The 26,192-nt window shown below is 40.5% G+C and overlaps 1 protein-coding gene across 1 annotated transcript in view; it reads left to right on the plus strand.

The window, feature by feature from the left end:
- The first annotated feature begins 4,248 nt into the window (after positions 1 to 4,248).
- Positions 4,249 to 26,192, plus strand: part of SP140 (SP140 nuclear body protein) — a 64,112-nt gene continuing 42,168 nt past the window's right edge. Inside the window, exons 1-5 of the mRNA XM_007453269.1 lie at positions 4,249 to 4,425; positions 5,323 to 5,491; positions 11,131 to 11,214; positions 14,562 to 14,645; positions 19,719 to 19,799. Coding sequence (XP_007453331.1) covers positions 4,249 to 4,425; positions 5,323 to 5,491; positions 11,131 to 11,214; positions 14,562 to 14,645; positions 19,719 to 19,799 — 595 coding nt within the window. The remainder of the gene's footprint in view (positions 4,426 to 5,322; positions 5,492 to 11,130; positions 11,215 to 14,561; positions 14,646 to 19,718; positions 19,800 to 26,192) is intronic.

Consider the following 26,192-nt stretch of genomic DNA (forward strand, 5'->3'; position numbering starts at 1 on the left):
TCCTCAAGTCCATTCTCTATGTCTAAGACGTCAGTATGTTAACTGGTTTTAGTGGTGCCTTCCACTTCTTTCATTGATATAACAGAACTTTGCTCGTATTGATTTCCTGACTCTCTTATTATAGGGTATCAGCAAATAATTTGTTCCAGACAGTGTGTCAGTAAGAATGGGGTAGATTATTCTATTGGAACAAACATTTCTAAAATCTCAGTGGGTCACCAGCTGCTTAAGGGAACCCTCATCTTGGACTGTCTCTAGCTGATGAACAGCCGCCATCTGAAATGACAGCCACTGTAGCAGAGAAACAGTGAGCATGGCTCACAGGTGCTGGCTCCAAATTCTTCTGCCAAAGCTACACCCATCAGCCCAAGGAGGCAGGAAGGTGCAACCCTACCTTTGCCCAGAAGTAAAGAAAATAGAGCATTGAAAACTGTGTGACCAACACAGAGGGTGCATACGTAAAATGTTTTCTGAGCCTCTGCACAGCTATTTTGCCTTCACACATGAATGATTGAACAGGGGGTGTATTTGTTAGTCATTTCCTTTTACTTCTGAATCTACATACACACTTGAATGACTGCTTTAGACATTTAGATGTTTCAAATTTACTTTTCATTTTTCCTTTAGATTTTTTTTTTTCCAGCTATGTGCTGGGGAAATTCCCTTGTCTTTATCTTATGACCATTTTAGTTAAACTTTTGTTTGTTTGTTTGTTTTGTTTTGTTTTTTTGTGGTACGCAGGCCTCTCACTGTTGTGGCCTCTCCCGTTGCGGAGCACAGGTTCCGGACGCGCAGGCTCAGCGGCCATGGCTCACAGGCCCAGCCGCTCCGCGGCATGTGGGATCCTCCCGGACCAGGGCACGAACCCGTGTTCCCTGCATCAGCAGGCAGACTCTCAACCACCGCACCACCAGGGAAGCCCTAGTTAAATTAAAAAAAAAAAATTTTCAGCAATCACTTTAAATTTCCAGGCCCATTTTCTTATTTTCTTGTTTTTTCTTCATGGCATCCTGGACATAGTATCTTCTCCAGTGTGTATGAAAATTGTTTTTTAGAAACTGTCTTCTGTTCCCTGTAGTATTTCTATTTGTTCTGGAGTCATTTTTGCTCTCTGCTCATCTTGGTTCTGCCCCCTTTGTGCTGTTAGTTTCCACAAATATCTGTGGCCTGTTATTGTTTTTTCATTCTTAAGGGTGAGGCACTGATAAGCTAGCTTGGAACTGCATTTAATGAGATGGGCTTGAAAACCTGTGGCTTTGCTGGGTAAATCCCAAATGCCCAAAGGTGAAGACTCTTTTTCTGTGTCATTTACATTTTTCTTAAGAGGAAACCTCTAGTTTCTTGCCTGGTTGCAGGAGTTCTGTATGGTGGGGTCAGGGAAGAGTTGGGGAGCACATTGTTTTGTATTTTCTCCTTTCAAACAATCCCTCTGTTTTCATTCTTGCATCTTCTTCCCCACCTCCACTACCTCCCCAGGGGCCAGTAAGACACGCTGGGCCCCTCTCTGACCTCTAGGAGCATCCTCCACCAGCAGTAATGATGAATGCTCTGACCACTTTTTCTTTTTCAGACTTTGGCTTAAGTTTTTCATCCAATCCCCTTCTCTTTGTCATTGTGACTCTAATTTCTTTACTATCATTTTAGAGGACTCTCCAATGAGCGAGGGGGAAAGCACTTGTTTTCAATCAGCTATCTTTTTTTTTTTTTTCACAGATTACACTTCCCCCTCCCCACATCCTCAAGTCCATTCTCTAGTAGGTCTGTGTCTTTATTCCTGTCTTACCCCTAGGTTCTTCATGACATTTTTTCCCCTTAGATTCCACATATATGTGTTAGCATACGGTATTTGTCTTTCTCTTTCTGACCCACTTCACTCTGCACAACAGACTCTAGGTCCATCCGCCTCACTACAAATAACCCAACTTTGCTTCTTTTTATGGCTGAGTAATATTCCACCATACACATGCACCACATCTTCCCCACCCATTCATCTGACGATGGACACCCGGGTTGCCCCCATCTCCTGGCCACTGTAAATAGAGCTGCAGTGAACATTTTGGTACATGACTCTTTCTGAACTATGGCCTTCCCAGGGCACATGCCCAGTAGTGGGTAAAAACATTTTTTTAAGGAATTCAGTGAAGGGATGGATTTTATTCTATCCTGATGCATATTTGGAGAATGGGAAGTTCCAATGACCCTTCTATGGTGGGATAAAAAAATCCTGAGTCTTTACAACTTTTAGAAATACAGAGAAGTTTATTAAGACATTATCAGAAAGGGGAACAATTTACCAAGTAAGAATCAGAATTATAAAGCTTTTTGAGTCTCTAAATTACTTCTCACAGGTGTGGTTATGTTTGAAATCCAGAGGTCTTCTATTTCTTCATGTATATAACACTTCCACAGGCAGGTTTAGACATAGAACAACCTGTCCTAGTTTTGAATATTCACACAAGTCTCTATATTAGACCAAAGAAAAAGACATATTCTCAATATTAATTGAAACTTTATCAGAGGAGTGGCTTTGACCTAATTTTATGATGTGGAATGCCATTCCTGCCTCTGCAGTTACAGATGGGAGAGGTCTAGCTCCTTTACACCTTCCTGAAATTTATTCTATTTGTTATTAACTAAGAAGATTTGCAGTTCAGTGGTAGGTTCTGTAGTATTATCTCTGTTTTTTTATTTCTTTGTCTGTAACTTTCTTTTTTTGTAATGTGTATTCATCAGGGTTCTTCAGAGAAACAGAACCAATAGGCTGTGTGTGTGTGTGTGTGTGTGTGTGTGTGTGTGTTTGTGTGCATATATATATAGAGAAAGAGATATTTATCGTAAGGAATTGGCTCACACATTAATGGAGGCCAGCAGGTCCAAAGTCTGCTATGCACCAGCAGGCTAGAGACCCAGCAGAGTCTCTGAAAGCACTCAGCTGGAGAATTCCTTTTTACTCAGGGAGGCTGGTCTTTTTGTTTTATTCAGGCCTTCAGCTGATTGGATGAGGCCCACCTACATTATGGAGGGCAAACTGCTTACTCAAAGTTCACCAATTTAAAATAAAATGTTAGTCTTATCCCCCAAACCCTCCACGCTGAGACATAAGATTAACCATCTGAGTATCATATAAATTCCTGTAAAGCTTTTACAATTTTAAAATTCAATGTTTTCCGAAGAGAGTTTGGGTGAAAGTCTTTTTACAGTAGTTTTGATTAGCACAGGGTAAACGCTTTCACTTCTATGTACAAGCCTTCCTTAAGCCCAGTGTATTCTTCTATTGCACCCTTGATTATTCTCTAAGTAAATAAATTCCATCTATTCTGGTCCTTGCACAAGAACATCATTTTACACACGTTGGCCCTCCATTGAGTGCCTATCATTGAAAAGAATGCAAATAACAAATGTTGGCTAGGATGTGGAGAAACGGGAACCCTCCTGCACAGTTGGTGGGAATGTAAATTGGTGCAACCACAGTGGAAAACAGCATGGAGGTTTCTCAAGAAACTAAAAATAGAACTACCATATGACCTAGCAATTCTACTCTTGGGTATATATCTGAAAAAAACAAAAACACCCATTCAAAAAGATACATGCACCCCAATGTTCCTAGAAGTATTATTTACAATTGCCAGTATAAGGAAGCAACCTAAGTGTCCATCAACAGATGAACAGATAAAGACGATATAGTGTATATGTATACAGTGGAATACTACTCAGCCATAAAAAAATGAATGAAGTTTTGCCAGTTGCCACAACACGGATGGGCTTGGAGGGCACTATACTAAGTGAAATAAGTCAGATAGAGAAAGACAAACACTGGATGATATCACTTATATGTGGAATGTAAAAAAATACAACCAACTAATGAACATAACAAAAAAGAGGCAGACTCAGATATAGAGAACAAACTAGTGGTTACCAGTAGAGAGAGAGGGGAATTTAGGGGTGATCGACTGGGAGATACAAACTATTGGGTGTAACATAGGCTACAAGGATATATTGTATAACATGGGGAATTATAGACAATATTTTGTCATAACTGTAAATGGAGTATAACCTTTAAAAATTGTATAAAAATATATGTAGTAAATATTCATGTAGAAAAATAGAATAGTCATTATAATATATAATTTTGTATATAAAAACATTCAGAAGCTGTAAAAAATAAATAAATAAAATAAAATCTTTTGACCTCCATGGGCCTCTCAGAAACTCAACACCTACTTTCATATTGTGTCTTTGTTTCTCAGAATGATCACAGGGGACCAGAACCCAGAGGAGCAGAACCCAGAGGAGCAGTTTTTCTATGAGTTCATATTCAGGCTCTTCAAAGAAAATAAGGTGGAGATTGCAAGTGCAATAACAAAGCCGTTCCCTTTCCTCATGGGCCTCCGAGACCGGGGCTTCATCCCTGAGCAGATGTATGAGGTAAGTGAGGAGAATTTCCTCATGATAACCTGCCAAATTTAGGATGCAATGAGCAGGCTAAAGATCCTCCTATGAACAGGGATGTTCGCCATCCTTTAAGTTAGGAGGGGAGAGGAGAAGCAGCATCACAGACAGCATCCCTTCTTCTGTAGTAAACGGGGGAGGCGCATGGCGATGGAGATGTGGCAACATTGGAATGGCGAGTAGGTAGGGAGCATCTTAGATATTTTGATACAATATGATAACAATAACAAAATTAAAGCAAATAAGTGAGTTGGGCAACATTTCATTACAAAGCCTTCTTATTTTACGCACTCGAGCCTGAAGTGATTGAACTCATAGGGAAGTCGTGTCACGCTAGGATAAATTTGGAAGCAGATGCTTGCTGCTCTCTCTCCAAATCGTTTCTTGCACTTTAGACATTTCCGGATACAGAATACAGGTAAAGGTTAACAATGGGCCTTCCTGGGGATACTGAGGACAAGTCTTTTTGTCTTTGTGAATTTTATTTGCCCTTTGGCAACGTTCACAGAAGGGGAGAGTGGTTACATGGTTTCCTGGAGGGAAGGGCAGTTATTGTCTGGTCAACTAAATGGCCTCTCAGTAACAGTAAGGACCACTCCTGAAGCATCCTGGCCAGGCTCTTAAAGCTCTCACACAACATTCTACTTTGAACCTACTTTTATTCTTCAAAATTGCTCTCTTAAGTGACCATCAATGTCAGAGAGACAGGTTAACAAAATGAGTCTATTTTTATGATGGAGAATATTTTAGAAGGCATCCAAATATGTGTAACATTCTAATATTTCACCAGAGAACAATTAGTCTATTTATAATCTGAGTCTCCTATAACCCATATACTCAAAGCTACATAATTCACCATTCAATATTTTTAAGCATTTTCAAGAAGCTTGTGCAAATCTGATCCCAGTGGAAAGTGTGGTGTATGATGCTCTCAGTGAACTGGAGAAGAAATTTGACAAGACAATTCTGGATGCCCTGTTCAGCAGAGTTAACCTGAAGGCCTATCCTGATTTACTTCAGATTTGCAGAAACTTCCAAAATGGTAATTATAACTTTCAACAACTTTTGGGGGTTCAAGTCCACTTCATTCACGGATTCATTCATTCACTCTTCATTATATTTGACAGTTATTATATTGAGTGACTACTACATGGCAGGCAGAGAAAATATACAATAGAGAAGAAAACACACATGACTTGTGTCCTCACGGAGCTTACACATAGTGGGGGCGACACCTTAGCCAAGTAATCCCACAAATGATTGCTCAGCCAGGACCTGAATTTGGTGCTGAGAAACATAGGATTTGAGTCTCTACTTTTCTGGAGGAAGGCATGAATTATGCCTTTTGTAGGAAAGGAGGTAGCCCTATCTGATACTTGCAGACATGTTCAAAGATGGAAAGATTTTCTTTATATTAAAAGATTTGTCATTCAATGCAGTCCTGTGTCCGAACAAAGAATGGAGAATTCACAAGAGAAGGCCAGCACATACCCATGCATTGGGGAGGGGGCAGCATGTGAAAGCTACAAAGTAGGAAAGGAACAGTGGACCTGCAGAACCATGTGGCTGAAAAAGGGAGCATGGGTGGGAGGGCTTGGAAGCTCATTCTGGAAAGGGGAGTTGGAGGTGATTTTTGAGGGTCTAACACCCTATGCCAAGGAATTTGAAGTTTATTATTTAGGAAATAAGATGTAATAAAGGATTTTTAAACAGAGAAAAAGTAAAAGAAGTCAGTATAAAGAATGAGATGTGTTTATTTGTGAAAATTATATCTTGTAAAATAAGAGCTATCTCATTTCTCCAGTATGATATCTAAGTCAGAAAAAGGAATAAAAGAAATCAAATACCTAGCCACAAATTTCAAGTCAATATTATATTTGTAGCCAGAACATCCCCAGGCCATAGGTAGGAAGGGAATGGCAGTTATTACTGCCCACATCTCAGGGGCTCTGATCCTCTCCCTGTACTGTAGGGATCCCCTCCCTGGACCCCAGCACCCACATCACATGTGTTAGTTTCCGGGGCTTCCTGTGCTGAGATCTCCTACACATGAGGCTTGCTGCTGCCCTCAAGCTTCACTGCCCACTGCCTGGCTCAGCGCAGCTGCCCACCTGCCCCCAGGGGAGGCTGCCACTGGTGCCTCCCAGACACTTTTGTGAGCGGCCCAGAGCCAAGATGCTGGTAAGAGGGGTCAGAGAAGCCTCCTGTCCCCCATCACTGAAATGCCTGCAACTGTAACACAAATGTACCTCCTGGGGGCAATACCCACTGACGGGTCAGGGCAGAGGGAGATGCTTTCTCCATCCCCAGGACATGTTGACTTTATGCCTAGGCCTCCTTATGTTCTCTAAACCTCTCACCCACATAACATTTACCCCCATGTCCTCTTCCAAAGTTGGCCTGGGCATGAAGTCAACGTGTCTTGGGGATGGAAAAAGCAGCTCCCTACTGCCCTGATCCCTCAGTGGGTATTGCCCCCAGGAGGTACAGTTGTGTTAGTATTCACTTCCCATCTGTGCCTTTCAGAAAATTTTCATTTCCTGTCTGTGTCTTTCACAATGTGTCTTTCCTTGTTTTCTGGATTTCTCCCCACCCATCCCACCCCAGGGAAGTGCTAGTTCCTCTTCACTGTATGTCTCTTTATAACCAGGTCTTCTTCCCTGGCCCAAGGTCTTTTTCCCTCCTTCCCTCCCTCCTTCCTTCCTTCCCTCCCTCCCTCCCTCCCTCCCTCCTTCCTTCCTTCCTTCCTTCCTTCCTTCCTTCCCTCCCTCCTTCCTTCCTTCCCTCCCTCCTTCCTTCCTTCCTTCCCTCCTTCCTTCCTTCCTTCCCTTCCTCCTTCCTTCCTTCCTTCCTTCCCTCCTTCCTTCCTTCCTTCCCTCCTTCCCTCCTTCCTTCCTTCCTGCCCTCCCTCCTTCCTTCCTTCCCTCCTTCCTTCCTTCCCTCCCTCCTTCCTTCCTTCCCTCCTTCCTTCTCTCCTTCCTTCCTTCCTTCCTTCCCTCCTTCCTTCCTTCCCTCCTTCCTTCCTTCCTTCCTTCCTTCCTTCCTTCCCTCCTTCCTTCCTTCCCTCCTTCCTTCCCTCCTTCCCTCCTTCCTTCCTTCCCTCCTTCCTTCCTTCCCTCCTTCCTTCCCTCCCTCCTTCCTTCCTTCCTTCCCTCCTTCCTTCCTTCCTTCCTTCCCTCCTTCCCTCCTTCCTTCCCTCCTTCCCTCCTTCCTTCCTTCCCTCCTTCCTTCCTTCCTTCCCTCCTTCCTTCCTTCCTTCTTTCCTTCCCTCCTTCCTTCCCTCCTTCCTTCCTTCCTTCCTCCCCTCCCTCCCTCCTTCCTTCCTTCCCTCCCTCCTTCCTTCCCTCCTTCCTTCCTTCCCTCCTTCCTTCCCTCCTTCCTTCCTTCCTTCCTTCCCTCCTTCCTTCCTTCCTTCCTTCCTTCCTTCCTTCCTTCCTTCCTTCCTTCCTTCCTTCCTTCCTTCCCTCCTTCCTTCCTTCCTTCCTTCCTTCCTTCCTTCCTTCCTTCCTTCCTTCCTTCCTTCCCTCCTTCCTTCCTTCCCTCCTTCCTTCCTTCCCTCCTTCCTTCCCTCCTTCCTTCCTTCCCTCCTTCCTTCCTTCCCTCCTTCCTTCCTTCCCTCCTTCCTTCCCTCCTTCCTTCCTTCCCTCCTTCCTTCCTTCCTTCCTTCCTTCCCTCCTTCCTTCCTTCCTTCCTTCCCTCCTTCCTTCCTTCCTTCCCTCCTTCCTTCCTTCCTTCCTTCCTTCTTCTCTCCCTCCTTTCCTTCCTTCCTTCTAAATCTCCATCTTCAAAAGATGTTAGGGCTTTTCTTCTATAATGTACGTGTATTTCTCTAGAAATATTAGCTTTCTCCTGAAGAAATCCCTCTGCTTATTCCTTGGTCTTAGTTGCACATAGAATTTACAAAACACATTCCACATGTATTATTTATTTTAAATTGGCTTTCACTGTTTTCTGATCATTTTGAAGGGGGTTGACCACTACTTACAACATTTTCACTGTCCATTCTTTTTTCTTTGTTTTTTAACATCTTTGTTAGAGTATAATTGCTTTACAATGGTGTGTTAGTTTCTGCTTTATAACAAAGTGAATCAGTTATGCATATACAGATGTCCCCATATCTCTTCCCTCTTGCATCTCTCTCCCTCCCACTCTTCCTATCCCACCCCTCTAGGTGGTCACAGAGCACCGAGCTGATCTCCATGTGCTATGCGGCTGCTTCCCACTAGCTATCTATTTTATGTTTGGTAGTGTATATATGTCCATGCCACTCTCTCACTATGTCCCAGCTTACCCTTCCCCCTCCCCATATCCTCAAGTCCATTCTCTAGTAGGTCTGCATCTTTATTCCTATTTTGCCCCTGGGTTCTTCTGACCATATTTTTTTCTTTTCTTAGATTCCATATATATGTGTTAGCATACGGTATTTGTTTTTCTCTTTCTGACTTACTTCACTCTGTATGACAGTCTTTAGTTCCATCCACCTCACTACAAATAGCTCAGTTTCATTCCTTTTTATGGCTGAGTAATATTCCATTGTATATATGTGCCACATCTTCTTTATCCATTCATTTGTTGATGGACACTTAGGTTGCTTACATGTTGAGGCTATTGTAAATAGAGCTGCAATGAACATTGTGGTACATGACTCTTTTTGAATGATGGTTTTCTCAGGGTATATGCCCAGTAGTGGGATTGCTGGGTCATATGGTCGTTCTACTGTTAGTTTTTTAAGGAACCTCCATACTGTTCTCCATAGTGGCTGTATCAATTTACATTCCCACCAACAGCGCAAGAGGGTTCCCTTTTCTCCACACCCTCTCCAGCATTTATTCTTTGTAGATTTTTTGATGATGGCCATTCAGACCGGTGTGAGATGATATCTCATTGTAGTTTTGATTTGCATTTCTCTAATGATTAATGATGTTGACCATCCTTTCATGTGTTTGTTGGCAATCTGTATATCTTCTTTGGAGAAATGTCTATTTAGGTCTTCTGCCCATTTTTGGATTGGGTTGTTTGTTTTTTTGTTATTGAGCTGCATGAGCTGCTTGTAAATTTTGGAGATTAATCCTTTGTCAGTTGCTTCATTTGCAAATATTTTCTCCCATTCTGAGGGTTGTCTTTTGGTCTTGTTTATGGTTTCCTTTGCTGTGCAAAAGCTTTGAAGTTTCATTAGGTCCCATTTGTTTATTTTTGTTTTTATTTCCATTTCTCTAGGAGGTGGGTCAAAAAGGATCTTGCTGTGATTTATGTCATAGAGTGTTCTGCCTATGTTTTCCTCTAAGAGTTTGATAGTTTCTGGCCTTACATTTAGGTCTTTAATCCATTTTGAGCTTATTTTTGTGTATGGTGTTAGGGAGTGATCTAATCTCATACTTTTACATGTACCTGTCCAGTTTTCCCAGCACCACTTATTGAAGAGGCTGTCCTTTCTCCACTGTATATTCCTGCCACCTTTATCAAAGATAAGGTGACCATATGTGCGTGGGTTTATCTCTGGGCTTTCTATCCTATTCCATTGATCTATCTTTCTGTTTTTGTGCCAGTACCATACTGTCTTGATTACTGTAGCTTTGTAGTATAGTCTGAAGTCAGGCAGCCTGATTCCTCCAGCTCCATTTTTTGTTCTCAAGATTGCTTTGGCTATTCGGGGTCTTTTGTGTTTCCATACAAATTGTGAAATTTTTTGTTCTAGTTCTGTGAAAAATGCCAGTGGTAGTTTGATAGGGATTGCATTGAATCTGTAGATTGCTTTCGGTAGTAGAATCATTTTCACAATGTTGATTCTTCCAATCCAAGAGCATGGTATATCTCTCCATCTATTTGTATCATCTTTAATGTCTTTCATCAGTGTCTTATAAATTTCTGCATATGGGTCTTTTGTCTCCTTAGGTAGGTTTATTCCTAGATATTTTATTCTTTTTGTTGCAGTGGTAAATGGGAGTGTTTTCTTAATTTCACTTTCAGATTTTTCATCATTAGCGTATAGGAATGCCAGAGATTTCTGTTCATCAGTTTTGTATCCTGCTACTTTACCAACTTCATTGATTAGCTCTAGTAGTTTTCTGGTAGTAGCTTTAGGATTCTCTATGTATAGTATCATGTCATCTGCAAACAGTGACAGCTTTACTTCTTCTTTTCCGATTTGGATTCCTTTATTTCTTTTTCTTCTCTGTTTACTGTGGCTAAAACTTCCAAAACTATGATGAATAACAGTGGTGAGAGTGGGCCACCTTGTCTTGTTCCTGATCTTAGTGGAAATGGTTTCAGTTTTTCACCATTGAGGACAATGTTGACTGTGGGTTTGTCATATATGGCCTTTATTATGTTGAGGTAAGTTCCCTCTGTGCCTACTTTCTGGAGGGTTTTTATCATAAATGGGTGTTGAATTTTGTCGAAAGGTTTCTTTACATCTATTGCGATGATCATATGGTTTTCCTCCTTCATATGTCCATTCTTTTTTAAAACTTGAGAGGTGCATTCAATGTGGAACAGCTGTTAGATTCCAGGAGCATTGTCAAGCCACAGGTCACATGAGGCCCACTTAAGTCCAGGGTTCCCTGAGGGCTGGAAGGTTCCCCCTGAACTATGGGGGTCAAGGATGTCCTGGATGTGTAACTATGAGGTGCAGCTCTTGGTCACTGTCTGGGATCTCTAATTGCCTTTCCTTTCTCTTCTCAGTGATTCGTGAAAACTTCCATTACCAAACCGTTGGTGAAGGAGAGACAAAGGAGACACTCAACTTAGAATTAAACTGTGAACAAGGTAATTCTGACTTGATAGAAGCTTGCTGTCTCATCTACTAAGAGGAAAGGTGATCATGGATCAGGGGACTGAGGTCCTGGTTGGAGAGTGCACCCTGGGGAAGGGATGCAGCAGGAGATGGGGAAGCCAGAGCAGTGGTGTATTGTATGGGCTCCCAATTAAACAGCCAGATCTGGAATTCAAGAATATTACTAGGCAGATGTGACATGAACATGAACCCAAGAGAGAAGATCTCACTGCAACCATGAGGCAGAATTAAGGGGGAGGACTGACAGCAGTAATTGTGAACAAGGAATACAGTGGATCTGGGAAGGAGTAAGGGTTTGTAACAAGTCCAAAGAGGAAGCCTTTGATGTGTCAAAGGGAGGAACAGTTGTAAACAGTACTCATAATAGAAGAAAACAAAGGAAGAGAGTGAGCAGTAATTGTGTGCAGGGTGTGGAAGAGATGGTGTTCTGTAGAAAAGAAGGAAAGGAGAAATGAAGGAGTAAAAAGGGGTGAAGAGAGCAAAGGGCAGTAATAACTCTGACTATGACAATAGTACAACACATAACATTCACAGACCACTAGGCGTAAGGTCAGTGCTTCATGTGCATCAACATGTTTAATGCTCACATATGCCTTATTTACTTTTGTAACCAGTATGCACCGTTTCTAGCTTTTAATCATCTTTTCATTCATATTATTACTAATAATTAATCATTAAATTCTAACACGTAAGACATTAATTGAAAATTATGATTTCTTGCTAAGTTACTATAACCCAGGTATCACTTTACCAGTAGCATCTCACTTAATTCTCATAACAATCCTGTCATAAGGGTTTTGTTATTCCCATTTTTCAGGGGAAGAAACTGAGGTGTGAAGATAGTTAGTGATTCAGTGAGTGAAACAGCCTTCAAGCCCAAGAAAATGTCTCCATCCTTAAGCCAAATGGTCTACAATAAATTTAGTTATTTGTTAAATGTTGATTTTTTTTTCTTGGAAATGACAAATGTAAGAAAAAGCCATAAGAATGGCCTTGCAGAATGCCATTAATATGTATCCTTAATTTGGATTTATACCTCAGATATTATATATTTTAGAGATGTATTAATACATTTATGTAACATTCAGATGTATTTTAATAATAATACTTATTCTTTTTAATGAAGACAAATAGCTAAAAGTATAAAATGTATATTAGAAAGTACAAAGTGTATCAGAAATATATTTAGAGATTCATCTACCACTGAGAATAGTGGGAATGAGAATGAGGTGGTGGAAGGATTTGTAATAGTTATTAGTAAAGAATAGAGGTTCATTATGAAAGGAAGGGGAAACAAATCCTTCAACATTCCTAATGTGATCTAGGTGACACCCTACCTAGAGCTAGAATCCCAGAGCATATCAGTGATGGGTGCAAATAAGTATAAGGGAAGAAGATTCATCTCGTGACCCAAATGGTACAATAAAAATCCAGGAAATGACGAATGAATGTGCCCGAGAATCTGAACAAGCAGTAAGGTTGACTGACAGTCCAATATTTGCCTGGATGACTGACTCTGAGTATGATAGCACATACAGGGAGGGAGGAAGGGGGGTGTCATGTGTTCATAATTCAGAAAGGAGGCCCCAGGGAGCTCCAAGGAACCCTGCTCCTCTCCCCAAGGGGCAGAGGAGTAGATCAGAGTTTAGGGTGAGGAGACATTTACTTACCAAGAAAGCGTATCTGGCTTTTGTGGTAAAGGGGAGAGGTAAAAAAACCACAAAGAGACAGAGAGGGTAGGACACTGGAATAGCATAGGTATAAAGGGTATAAAGAGTTGGAAGAGAAAAACTAGAGAGACAAAGGGGGAAGAGCCAGAAGCCTCACTGGGGAAGAGAGAGGCAGAAATACAAGGTGACAGGAGTGGCCAAGGAGAGAGACGCCCTCAGAAACAAGAATGCACAATCCTTCCTCGAGGAGACACAGTGTTGGGAAGAGGACTGTAAGTACAAATGTGAGAAGTGAAGAGAAGTAGAATGGATTTTAAAAAGATGGAAAATAAGGCAGAGCAAACATAGAAAAAATTAACCTCCCCTCCTGCTTCACACTATCCACAAAATATAATTCAAGTTGGATCACAAATCTAAAAGTTAAAGCTAAAACGATAAAGCTTCTAAAAGAAAACACAGGAGCATATCCTTGCAAATTTAGGGTTGACAAAAATTTGTTACATAGGACAGGAAAAGCATGGACCATAAAAGAAAAACTTGGTAAATTGCACTTCATCAAAATTAAAAACTACTAATCCAAAGACACCATTAAGAAAAGGAAAAGGCAAGTCATAGACTGGGAGAAAATATTTGCAATACATATATCTGACAAAGGATTGTACCTGGAATGTATTAAGAACTCCTACAAAAGAATAATAAAAAGACACACCACTAATTTAAAAAATGGACAAAAGACTTGAACAGACACTTCACTCAGAAGATATAAAATGACCAATAAGAACATAAACAAAGTATATATCATCATTAGTCATTGGGGAAATGCAAATTTCATTAGTCATTGGGGAAAAGCCACAGTGAGCTACCATTCGGTTACTAGAATTGCTAAAATTAAAAATACTGACAACAGCAAATGCTGATGAGACTATGGAACAATTAGAACTCCTTTATATACGTTGCTGGTTGGACTATAAAGTGATAGATATAACCACTTTGGAAAACTAGCAGTTTCCTATAAAGTTAAATATAACCCACAACCCAGCAGTCCTACTCCTAAGTATCTTTTCATAAGGAATGAAAACATATGTTCACACAAAGATTTGTACAACAGTGTTTATAGTAGCTTTATTCCTAATAGCTAAAATCTGGAACCAATTCAAATTCTCATCAATAAGAGAAAATAAACTGTGATATATTTATAGAATGGAACACTATTCAGCAATATAACAAATGAACTACTGGTATATGTAACCACATGGATGAATCTCAGAAACATTATGTTGAGAAAAAGAAGCCAGTCACAGGAGTATGTACTATGTGATCCTATTGATGTGAGCATCAGTACAGACAAGTATAGTACGAAAAAGGAAGGGCTTGTTAATGGTGATAGAAATCAAAACAGTGGTTGCTTATAGTGGGTGGAAACTGACTGGCGTGGTGGAAATGTTCCAAATCTTGACTGTGATGTTGGTCACAGAGCTGTTTTACACTTTAAATATGTGCATCTCAATGAAAAAGAGGCAAACAAGGCTCTGCTGGGCCTCAGATGGGGTCCTTGGAACTTGAACATCATCAGAGTTCATCTTGAGCACACAGAGGTCTCTTCTCTGGATACTGTCTGAGTTCTGTCTTTTTCTTGTTGCTCTCTTTAGTGTACTTGGAACATTCACCTCTCCAAATGAACAATGTAGTAAGGTTAGAAGATGTACCCAGCTTACTGCCATATGACAGACAAGGTAACTACTGTTTAATTTATCAATTCCATATTAAACCTTTGTTTTCTTGTCTTCATGGAAGCAAAGCCTACCTTCAGTCTCCTATCCTAGGCCTCTGCTAGCCCCCACTTCTCCTACCTGCCCCCCTCTTCTCCTACCTGCTCACTTATGCAACAGAGACAGTGAGAAAAGGAATCTGAGCTCCTGAGCAGATGGAGCATCCATTGATGGGGAATATAAAAAGAGAAAATTGAAAAGGTAGATAGGGTGTAATATGTGACCAATTACATGAATGGATCCAGTTTTCTTAAATCCCACTCATCCAGGTTGAGATAGGGGATAATTTTCAATTAATTTCACAGAACAACTAAGAGGAACTTGGAAACATCATGGCATGTCAGGTTCACGCGGGAGAACTGGCCAGTTGGAGGTCCCTGGTACTGTAGTCAGAGTCCAAGAAGAGAGTTTTGGAGATGATGAGAGGGGAGAACCTGGAGGATGAAATCACACAGAGAGACAAAAGTTGAATAGTGTTGGGAGACAGAGGTCAAAATAAAGTGAGAGAAACAGATGGAATGGGAGCAAGTGTAAGACACTGCAAAGAAGAGATAAACTGAAAAATTTCCCAAGAAACAGATAAAAGTTGAGAGTGAAAAGTATGGAAAGGGCAAGACCGAGAGGAAAATAAATACTAAGAATTGGTAAAAGTCAGGGAGATGTACAAAGGCAACTATGTAGAGAAAGAGTTGAAGGAGAATGGATGGAAAACAGGTTGAGAGTGAAAAGACAATAAAAGAGAGAGGAGCAGATCGGGACATTGTAGGCTTGAGGTAAGAGCACTGTATATAAGCAACTTTGGGCACAAGTGTTGGCAACATTAGCTGTGAGTTTTCAGATTAAACTGTCCTTAACCATAGAAGTGGCACTTGTAAAATACTCACATTGCAATAGTCCTCTCCCTGAATATTCCAGTGATTCCTATGACCAAATCACCACCCTAGATTGCCTTCAGAGTACATTTATCCGTGGACTCAAAGACCATGGTCTGCTAGATATCTACACGTGAATTCTTTCAAGAACTTTTAACTTGGCATTTCAGAACCAAAAGTAGCGTCTTCATCACTCAAGCTAGATCTAAACTCCTCTTCAGCATTCATGTTTCAGTGATGGATCCTTATTATCTCATAGGTTTTCAAGTTTGAAGTCTAGGCGTCACCGTGACTGCTCTTGCCCTCAAATAAATGCCTGTTACTCATCCAGTATAGTCATTTCTCTTCCAGAATATCTCCAAGCTGTCCATCTGTCATACCCCAAAGTCTTCAGACCTCTGCCATGGTTCTCAAAGCAACAGTCTTCTGTTCGTGACCTTCCTCTAATCTTGCTTCCAACAAATGTATTATTTGCACTTCAACTACATGGGACATTTGAAAATGAAAATTAGATAGTGTTATGTTCCAACATGCTTTCTTAGTACACTAAGGATTAAATAAATGTTTCTCTGAGTGGCATCCAAGATTACCCTTGATAAGCCCCGTATCGATTTTCCCAGCCTCATCACCTGCCTCCTTCACTATTAATTCAGTATAGTATAAACTTTTTCCCCCAATAATTTTATGTTTAAAATTTGTATTTTATTTTTTAAAATTTTACTGAAATATAGTTGATTCACAATGTTGTGTTAGTTTCAAGTGTACAGCAAAGTGATTCATTTATACATATATGTTCATATATATGTATATATATACTGGTTTTACATGCTCTTCCATTATACATTATTACAAGATATTACGTATAGTTCCCTGTACTATACAGTAGGTCCCTGTTGGTTATCTTTTTATATATAGTAGTGTGTATATGTTAATCCTAAACTCCTAATTTATCCCTCCCCCACCTCTCCTTTGGTAACCATATGTTTTTTTTCTATGTCTGTGGGTCTGTTTCTGTTTTTTAAGTAAGTTCATTTGTATCATTTTTTAAAATTCCACATATATATAAGCAATATCATATGATATTTGTTTTCCTCTGTCTCATTTACTCCCCCAATAATTTTAATTGTTAAATCTTTCATATCTGAGCATTTTCATACATTTTCTGCCTTATTCAGAACTGTTTTCACATTCTACTACCCTTCACTTAACCTCCTCACTCTGGTAAATCCTATTTAAAACATACTATTGCAGGGAGGCCTTTCTTTAGAGAAAGCTAGAAAGAAACAGTTGAAAGACAAAGGATAGGAGAGAAGGAGCAACATCAGAGAAACAAGACAAAAGTTGCAGGAACAGAGAAAGAGACAGTCCAGGAGACACCAGTAGAAAGAAACAGAGGCAGAGATGGATAAAATGTAAAGAATCAAATGGAAAGGGAAGAAGTAGAAAGAGAATGTGGTATAAAAAAAGGAAACCACTAAGATCAGAAACTACCACTAAGATCAGGAACAAGACAAGGTTGCCCACTCTCACCACTATTATTCAACATAGTTTTGGAAGTTTCAGCCACAGTAATCAGAGAAGAAAAAGAGATAAAAGGAATCCAAACTGGAAAAGAAGAAGTAAAGCTGTCACTGTTTGCAGATGACATGATGCTATACATAGAGAATCCTAAAGATGCCACCAGAAAACTACTAGAGCTAATCAATGAATTTGGTAAAGTAGCAGGATACAAAACTGATGAACAGAAATCTCTGGCATTCCTATACACTAATGATGAAAAATCTGAAAGTGAAATCAAGAAAACACTCCCATTTACCATTGCAACAAAAAGAATAAAATATCTAGGAATAAACCTACCTAAGGAGACAAAAGACCTGTATGCAGAAAATTATAAGACACTGATGAAAGAAATTAAAGATGATACAAATAGATGGAGAGATATACCATGTTCTTGGATTGGAAGAATCAACATTGTGAAAATAACTCTATTACCGAAAGCAATCTACAGATTCAATGCAATCCCTATCAAACTACCACTGGCATTTTTCACAGAACTAGAACAGAAAATCTCACAATTTGTATGGAAACACAAAAGACCCCAAATAGCCAAAGCAATCAAGAGAAATAAAAACGGAGCTGGAGGAATCAGGCTCCCTGACTTCAGACTATCCTACAAAGCTACAGTAATCAAGACAGTATGGTACTGGCACAAAAACAGAAATATAGATCAATGGAACAGGATGGAAAGCCCAGAGATAAACCCACGCACATATGGTCACCTTATCTTTGATAAAGGAGGCAAGAATATACAGTGGAGAAAAGACAGCCTTTTCAATAAGTGGTGCTGGGAAAACTAGACAGCTACATGTAAAAGAATGAAATTAGAACACTCCCTAACACCATACACAAAAATAAACTCAAAATGGATTAAAGACCTAAATGTAAGGCCAGACACCATCAAACTCTTAGAGGAAAACATGGGCAGAACACTCTATGACATAAATCACAGCAATATCTTTTTTGACCCACCTCCTAGAGAAATGGAAATAAAAACAAAAATAAACAAATGGGACCTAATGAAACTTAAAAGCTTTTGCCCAGCAAAGGAAACCATAAACAAGATGAAAAGACAGCCCTCAGAATGGGAGAAAATATTTGCAAATGAAGCAACTGACAAAGGATTAATCTCCAAAACATACAAGCAACCCATGCAGCTCAATATTAAAAAAACAAACAACCCAATCCAAAAATGGGCAGAAGACCTAAATAGACATTTCTCCAAAGAAGATATACAGATTGCCAACAAACACATGAAAGGATGGTCAGCATCATTAATCATTAGAGAAATGCAACTCAAAAGGACAATGAGATATCATCTCACACTGGTCAGAATGGCCATCCTCAAAAAATCTACAAACAGGGCTTCCCTGGTGGCACGGTGGTTGAGAGTCTGCCAGCTGATGCAGGGCACACGGGTTCATGCCCCGGTCCGGGAAGATCCCACATGCCGTGGAGCATCTGGGCCCGTGAGCCATGGCCGCTGAACCTGCGCGTCTGGAGCCTGTGCTCTGCAACGGGAGAGGCCATAACAGTGAGAGGCCCGAGTACCGCTAAAAAAAAAAAAAAAAAATCTACAAACAATAAATGCTGGAGAGGTTGTGGAGAAAAGGGAACCCTCTTGCACTGTTGGTAGGAATGTAAATTGATACAGCCACTATGGAGAACAGTATGGAGGTTCCTTAAAAAACTAGCAATAGAACTACCATATGACCCAGCAATCCTACTACTGGGCATATACCCTGAGAAAACCATCATTCAAAAAGAGTCATGTACCAAAATGTTCATTGCAGCTCTATATACAATAGCCTCAACGTGTAAGCAACCTAAGTGTCCATCAACAGATGAATGGATAAAGAAGATGTGGCACATATATACAATGGAATATTAGCCATAAAAAGGAACGAAACTGAGTTATTTGTGGTGTGGTGGATGGACCTAGAGACTGTCATACAGAGTGAAATAAGTCAGAAAGAGAAAAACAAATACCGTATGCTAACACATATATGTGGAATCTAAAGAAAAAAAAAAAGAAAAAAAAATTGGTCAGAAGAACCTAGGGACAAGATGTGAATAAAGATGCAGACCTACTAGGGAATGGACTTGAGAATACGGGGGGGAGGAAGGGTAAGCTGGGACAAAGTGAGAGAGTGGCATGGATATATATACATTACCAAACGTAAAATAGAAAACTAGTGGGAAGCAGCCGTATAGCACAGGGAGATCAGCTCGGTGCTTTGTGACCACTTAGTGGGATAGGGAGGGTGGGAGGGAGGGAGATGCAAGAGGGAAGAGATATGGGGACATATGTATATGTAAAACTGATTCACTTTGTTATAAAGCAGAAACTAACACACGATTGTAAAGCAGTTATACTCCAATAAAGGTAAAAAAAAAAAAAAAAGGAAAGGGAGATTTTTCCACAATGGATGAATTCCTCAGCCCCTAGTGAAAGCTGCTGAAGCAAAGTTAACCTTCAGGTCAGGTTATTTTGGGGAGTGGGGCCTTTCAGTTTCTCAGGATTTCTTGATTTTCTAGTTATTTTCTTGCTGTGATTCCTCCTTGGTCATAAATTGAGGTGTCTGTGGGATTTCATTCTTAACTGCAGGGAACAACAATGCCTGTTGGGAGGCCTGTGATGGAGAAGAGCCCCAGGGAGCCTCGAACTTCCCACCAAGATGTGAGCTGGGTAAGGATGGGAAGGGATTGCCAGCCGAGGGTGTCAGGTGACTGAATTCAGAGCTGGTGTTTATTGATGCTTTTTACCCTGAGCACACTCCACAGTCAAAAGATCTAGTGTGTCTTGGAATCCCATGAGTCCATAATAACATAAGTAACATAACAAATAACATAAATATTCCTAAGTGCATTCTAGTAGCAACATGCTGGAGAAAAGTGATGTCTCTCATAGCTATTAATAGTAAAGACTTGAATTTATACCGACCTGCCCTTTATCTTCTGTAAAGAATAAAAACTAAGTATTATTCTCTTTGGCTATAATGCTATTATTTTGTGCCTAACTTTGGAAAACCCCCAAAAGGAACATGGTCCTTCAGATCAATTGCTCCCAAATCTAAAGTACAATTTTTGTCAACGATTATTTATTATGTGACTGATTTTTCAAAGAATTTTGGCAAACAAGATGTCATTCTTCTCTCCACAAAGTTATGGATGTAACAGACAAAATGTTACTTATTCCTGTTTTACAGGTAAAGAAATAGAAGCACTGAAGTGTGTAAGGGTCTTTTAGCAGTCAAAGCAGTTAAACAAGCGAGGGTACCAGCATCCTCGATGACTTACTATGGTGACTATCGTGTGGGGCTGCAGAGGGTCAGGGCAGCCAAGACTTAGGTACATATATATGATGGAATATTACTCAGCCATAAAAAGGAACGAAATTGGGTCATTTGTAGAGATGCGGATGGACCTAGAGTTTGTCATACAGAGTGAAGTAAGTCAGAAAGAGAAAAACAAATATCATATATTAACGCATATATGTGGAATCTAGAAAAATGATACAGGTGAACCTATTTGCAGGACAAGAATAGAGATGCAGACGTAGAGAATGGACATGTGGACACAGGGGAGAGGAGAGGTGGGATGAATTGGGAGATTAGGATTGACATATATACACTACCATGTGTAAAATAGATAGCTAGTATGAAGCTGCCGTATTGCACAGGGAGCTCAGCTTGGTGCTCTATTATGACCTACATGGGTGGGATGGGGTGGGAGGGAGGGAGGTCCAAGAGGGAGGGGATATATATCAGTATACATATACATGTATATCACTATACATATAGCTGATTCACTTTGCTGTACAGCAGAAACGAACACAACAGTGTAAAGTAACTATATCCCAATTAAAAAAAAAAGAAAAGAAAACTGACTCATGAGTAGGAAAACTGTCAAAGAACATTGAAGGGCAAAGAAGAAAAAGACGACTGGAAGGAAGCCCAGAGAGCAAAGGAGGTGTGTGATCCTTCATGGCACAAAAACAACCATGTGTGGGGACAGAAAAATGAGGAGAAAGGTGACTGAGGGATAAGGGGAAGGAAAAAAGGCAGAGCAAGGCTCTGGTGGGTCTAAAGTGAGGTGTGTGGAGCAACAGTATCTTTTTCCCAAGGAGAAGTTCACCCGGCCATTGAACACCAGAATTCAGCATGAACACCCTGAGGTCTGTACCTCATCACCACGTCTGGTTGGTCTTTTCTGTTTTTCTTTAGTTTCCTGTGAGCCCAAAGCTCTTCAAAAGACAAACGAAGGCAATTCTGAAGAGATTCCCAAACTGCAAGCAGGTAACGGGGGAGCTAATATTGATTTAAGTGACCAATTATCTCATTAATTTGTTTGCATGTCTGTATGCAAAGGACATTTCCCTTCATTCCCCCAAACACAAACACACACTTTTCCTTAGGCTCTGGTTGCTTTCTTCAGGTATATGGGAGGCAAGGGGGAAGGAGGGGCTAAGGGCCTTAACGGAGGGGCTTCTGGGTTGAGAATTTAAGGGCACAGAATAATAAAAATGTAGATTGGGGCCACCACATGCAGTTGCCTAAGTAGTTTCAATTTTATTTAAAAGTATATGGAATCTAAATACAACCAGATTGGGGTTTGGAGGAGAGAGATCATTTTAAACTTATGTCCCAGGGTTGCATAGGTTTAACGAAATACTATGTATAGGAGAGACAAACAGGAGGTGAGTTAAAAGAAAAAATAAGGATGGATTAAAGACCTAAATGTAAGGCCAGATACTATAAAACTCTTAGAGTAAAACTTAGGCAGAACACTCTTTGACATAAATCACAGCAAGAGCTTTTTTGATACACCTCCTAGAGTAATGAAAATAAAAACAAAAATAAACAAATGGGACCTAATTAAACTTAAAAGCTTTTGCACAGCAAAGGAAACCATAAAACAAAAAGTCAATCCTCAGAATGGGAGAAAATATGTGCAACCAAGTAACTGACAAGGGATTAATCTCCAAAATGTACAAACAGCTCATGCAGCTCAATATCAAAAAAACAAACAACCCAATCAAAAAATGGGCAGAAGATCTAAATAGACATTTCTCCAAGATCTAAAGAAGACATACAGATGACCAAAAAGCACATGAAGAGATGTTCAACATCACTAATTATTAGAGAAATGCAAATCAAAACTACAATTAGGTATCACCCCACACTGGTTAGAATGGCCATCATCAAAAAACCTACAAACAATAAATACTGGAGAGGGTGTGGAGAAAAGGGAACCCTCCTACACTGTTGGTGGGAATGTAAATTGGTACAGCCACTTTGGAGAACAGTATGGAGTTTCCTTAAAAGAACTAAAAATAGAGCTACCATATGATCCAGCAATCCCACTCCTGGGCATATATCTAGAGAAAACCATAATTCAAAGAGATACATGAACTACAGTGTTCATTGCAGCACTGTTTACAATAGCCAGGACATGGAAGCAACCTAAATATCCATTGATAGATGAATGGATATAGAAGGTGGTACATATATACAATGGAATATTACTCAACCATAAAAAAGAACGAAATAATGCCATTTGCAGCAACATAGATGGACCTAGAGATTGTCATACTGAGTGAATGAAGTAAGTCAGACAGTGAAAGACAAATATCATATGATATCATTTATATGTGGAATCCAAAAAAATGATACAAATGAACTTATTTATAAAACACAGTCACAGATGTAGAAAACAAGCTGATGGTTACCAAGGGGGAAAGTGGGGGTAAGGATAATTTGGGACAGGAGTCCCCAACCCCTGGGATGCAGACCAGTACCGGTCCATGGCCTGTTAGGAACTGGGTCGCACAGCAGGAGGTGAGCAGTGGGCGAGCCAGTGAAGCTTCATCTGCCGCTCCCCGTCGCTTGCGTCACCGCCTAAATCATCCCCCACCCCCCACCCCCAATCCGTGGAAAAATTGTCTTCCATGAAACTGGTCCCTGGTGCCAAAAAGGTTGGGAACTGCTGATTTAGGAGATTGGGATTGACATATACTCACTACTATACATTAAATAAATAACTAATAAGAACCTACTGTGTAGCACAGGGAACCCTACTCAGCACTCTGTAATGACCTATATGGGAAAAGAGTCTAAAAAAGAGTGGATATATGTATATGTATAACTGATTCACTTTGCTGTACAGCAGAAACAAACACAACATTATACCTCAACTATACTCCAATAAAAATTAATTGAAAGGGGTGAGATAGGGAGGGTGGGTGGAAGACAGAAGAGGGAGGAGATATGGGGATATATGTATATGTACAGCTGATTCACTTTGTTATACAGCAGAAACTAACACACCATTGTCAAGTAATTATACTCCAATAAATATATTAAAAAAATAATTTAAAAATTTAAAAATATAATGAAAGAGAGAACTAACAGTGACCTACTGTGTAGCACAGGGAACTCTACTTAATACTCTGTAATGACCTATATGGGAAAAGAATCTAAAAAAGAGGGGATATATGTATATGTATATGTATAACGGATTCACTGTGCTGTACAGCAGAAACTAATACAACATTGTAAATCAACTATACTCTAATAAAAATTTAAAAAAATAAATAGACGTGGAATCGAAATAGAACCAGGTTAGAATGTGGTATCAGGGAGGGGAGATAATTTTCACCCTGCTTTCCTCGAGGTTGTGCCAGGAACATGGGCATAGTGGGTATAATCGCAAAATAGAAAACTCATGTCAAAGACATTTGAAACGAGCCTGCCAAGGGGAAGGAAGGATCCCTACTCGTCTGTCAGTGGCAAAAGATGAGAACTTTGATGATTTGGAGAAGGAATATGTGAGATGGAAAAAATATACAGAAAGGCTGAGATTTTAATTTTTAGATTTAAATTTTAAGTTGAAACATTACAAACAGGAAGGACTAAAGAGAACAGATAGAAGCAGGGAAATGAGCACCACAGAAGAAAGGAGCTCAACTCAGTAATCAAACAAGGTACAGAGTTTAAAAGGTAGAGAATGTGACATTAGAGAAAGACCCAGAGAGGGAAAGTGCTAAGAAATAGAAAGACTGGAGGAAAGTATAGCAGTTATACGTAGAGAGAAAGATAAAGGAGAAGAATAAAACATCTGTAGAGAGGGGACACCATGGACAGGATGGAGAAGGTGGTTTGGGACATTGTAGGGACTGAAAGAAGAGTTGCTGCATGGAAGCAGCTTCTAACACTAGGAGTTGAACGTGTTAGCCATGAGTTTTCAGATTATGGTTCCTCCAGTTATCAAAGTGGCACCTGTAATACACTCAGAGGCAATGGGCCTCCCCTCAGCCATTCTTGTATACTCCATCTACAACTTAATGATCCCCAGATTCCTAACTCTGGCCCCAACTTGCCTTGTAAGCTCATTCATCTAAGTGCCTGACTATATTTGTACAGGGATCTGAGAGACATCTGCATTTGGATGGTTTTCAGGAACTTCAATACAAGTCACTTCCATAGTTGCATGTACCATCTTTTTTTTTTTTTTTTTTTTTTTTTTTTTTTTTTTGGGGGGGCGGCGGCGCTGCACGGGGGTGAGACTGCGATTTGCCCCAAGCGGGCATTGTCAGGCAAGGATAAAACCTGTGAAAAGTTGCCTGATGGGGTTCAAAAGGCACCATCTCTAGTGAGGCTGAGGGACCTGAAGTACAAATAGGCAGAGCAGGTTTCTGTCCAGGGTCCCCTCCCCCAACACATACACTTAGAGGAAGAACACCGGCAGGAGAGGAGAAAGAGAGTTCTGGAAGTTCTAGCAACAGCGCAGGAGCAGTAAGGTCTGCCCCTGTCTTTATCCCTATTCAGAAGGAGTTGGAGGAACAGCATCTAAAATAGAATTGCCTTAGAGCCTGGGGAGCTTCCTGTCTGGAGGGCATGAGGAGGGGGGAGGGGGCCCTCAACTCACACACCCCATCAATCATCCAGTTTAGTTAACTATACCTTTAACTTGTCTCTTACTCGTCCATTTGTTGCCACAACTGACACAGAAGCCCTAGTCAGATGTCTCTTATCTCTGGAACTAGAGCCAGGGCAACAGACTCTATCTGGTCTCATACCTTCTCCCAGTCATCCTCCCACCATATCCATTCTCTCCAACTCAACTAGATGACCCTTTGAAAATGCAGGTTGGCTTATCTCACTTTCCTACCTTAAATCAATAACTTTTTGTCAAAAGGATTAAATTCTTCCCTATTTTCCTTCCCATGGCTCCAGCCTCACGTCTGCCTCTCCTGCAATGACTTCTAAAGTTTGTGTAAAACTTCGCAGTAATTTTAATTTTGATTACTTTTTCTCATCTGAGCCTTTGCACACACTTAGCCCTGTGCTTGGAACAATTTTCTTGGTCCACTCCACTCTCCATTCTGCTCACTAATCTGGTGAAATCACATGGAAGTTATAGACCACCTCAGAGATACATTTTCTAATTCCTAGTTCTAGAAAAAAACAGCATGAGAGACGGGGAGAAGACGTAAAGCTCAGCATCAGGAAAGGAAGAGGGAGAAAAGGCAGGTGGGAACAGACATGGGAAAAGAAACAAATCAGGACAAAGAGAAGTACCAAGAGATTCCAATAGCAAGTTACCGAGATAGAAATAGAAGAAGCAGAGATGTGTGGAAAGGGTGAGAATGAGAAAGAGAACAGGGTTGGGAGACAATGTGTACAGTCTCCATCAGATTATTGGATTGTGCAAGCCCCCTCTCACCTTCACGAAACCCTAAGACACAGGTATGCAAACTGTTGTAACTTCTATTTTGTGGTTGGGGAAATGAAACAGAAGGGCATGGAGGTTATTTTTGCAAGGGCAAGGTAGAAAAGGAAGAGTGGGCACCAGCATCCTGGGTGTGTCACTGAGGGTGACAGTTGTGTGAAGCCAGCTGACAGTCAGCGTGGGGTCATGTGGTCAGAAAAGGAAGAGGAAACTCAAGGAGTTCTGCAGGTTCCCAGGGGAGAGAACCAGGGTCCAAGAGAAGATTTAGTTAAGGAAAACTTAATCTTGGTGGGGAGGGAAAGGAAACCACTGAGAGACAGGAAGTATAGAAATGGACCCAACCACTTAG

This window comes from Lipotes vexillifer, unplaced genomic scaffold (assembly GCF_000442215.2).
Source record: "Lipotes vexillifer unplaced genomic scaffold, Lipotes_vexillifer_v1.1 scaffold471, whole genome shotgun sequence".
In the NCBI taxonomy this organism is placed as follows: Eukaryota; Metazoa; Chordata; class Mammalia; order Artiodactyla; family Lipotidae; genus Lipotes; species Lipotes vexillifer.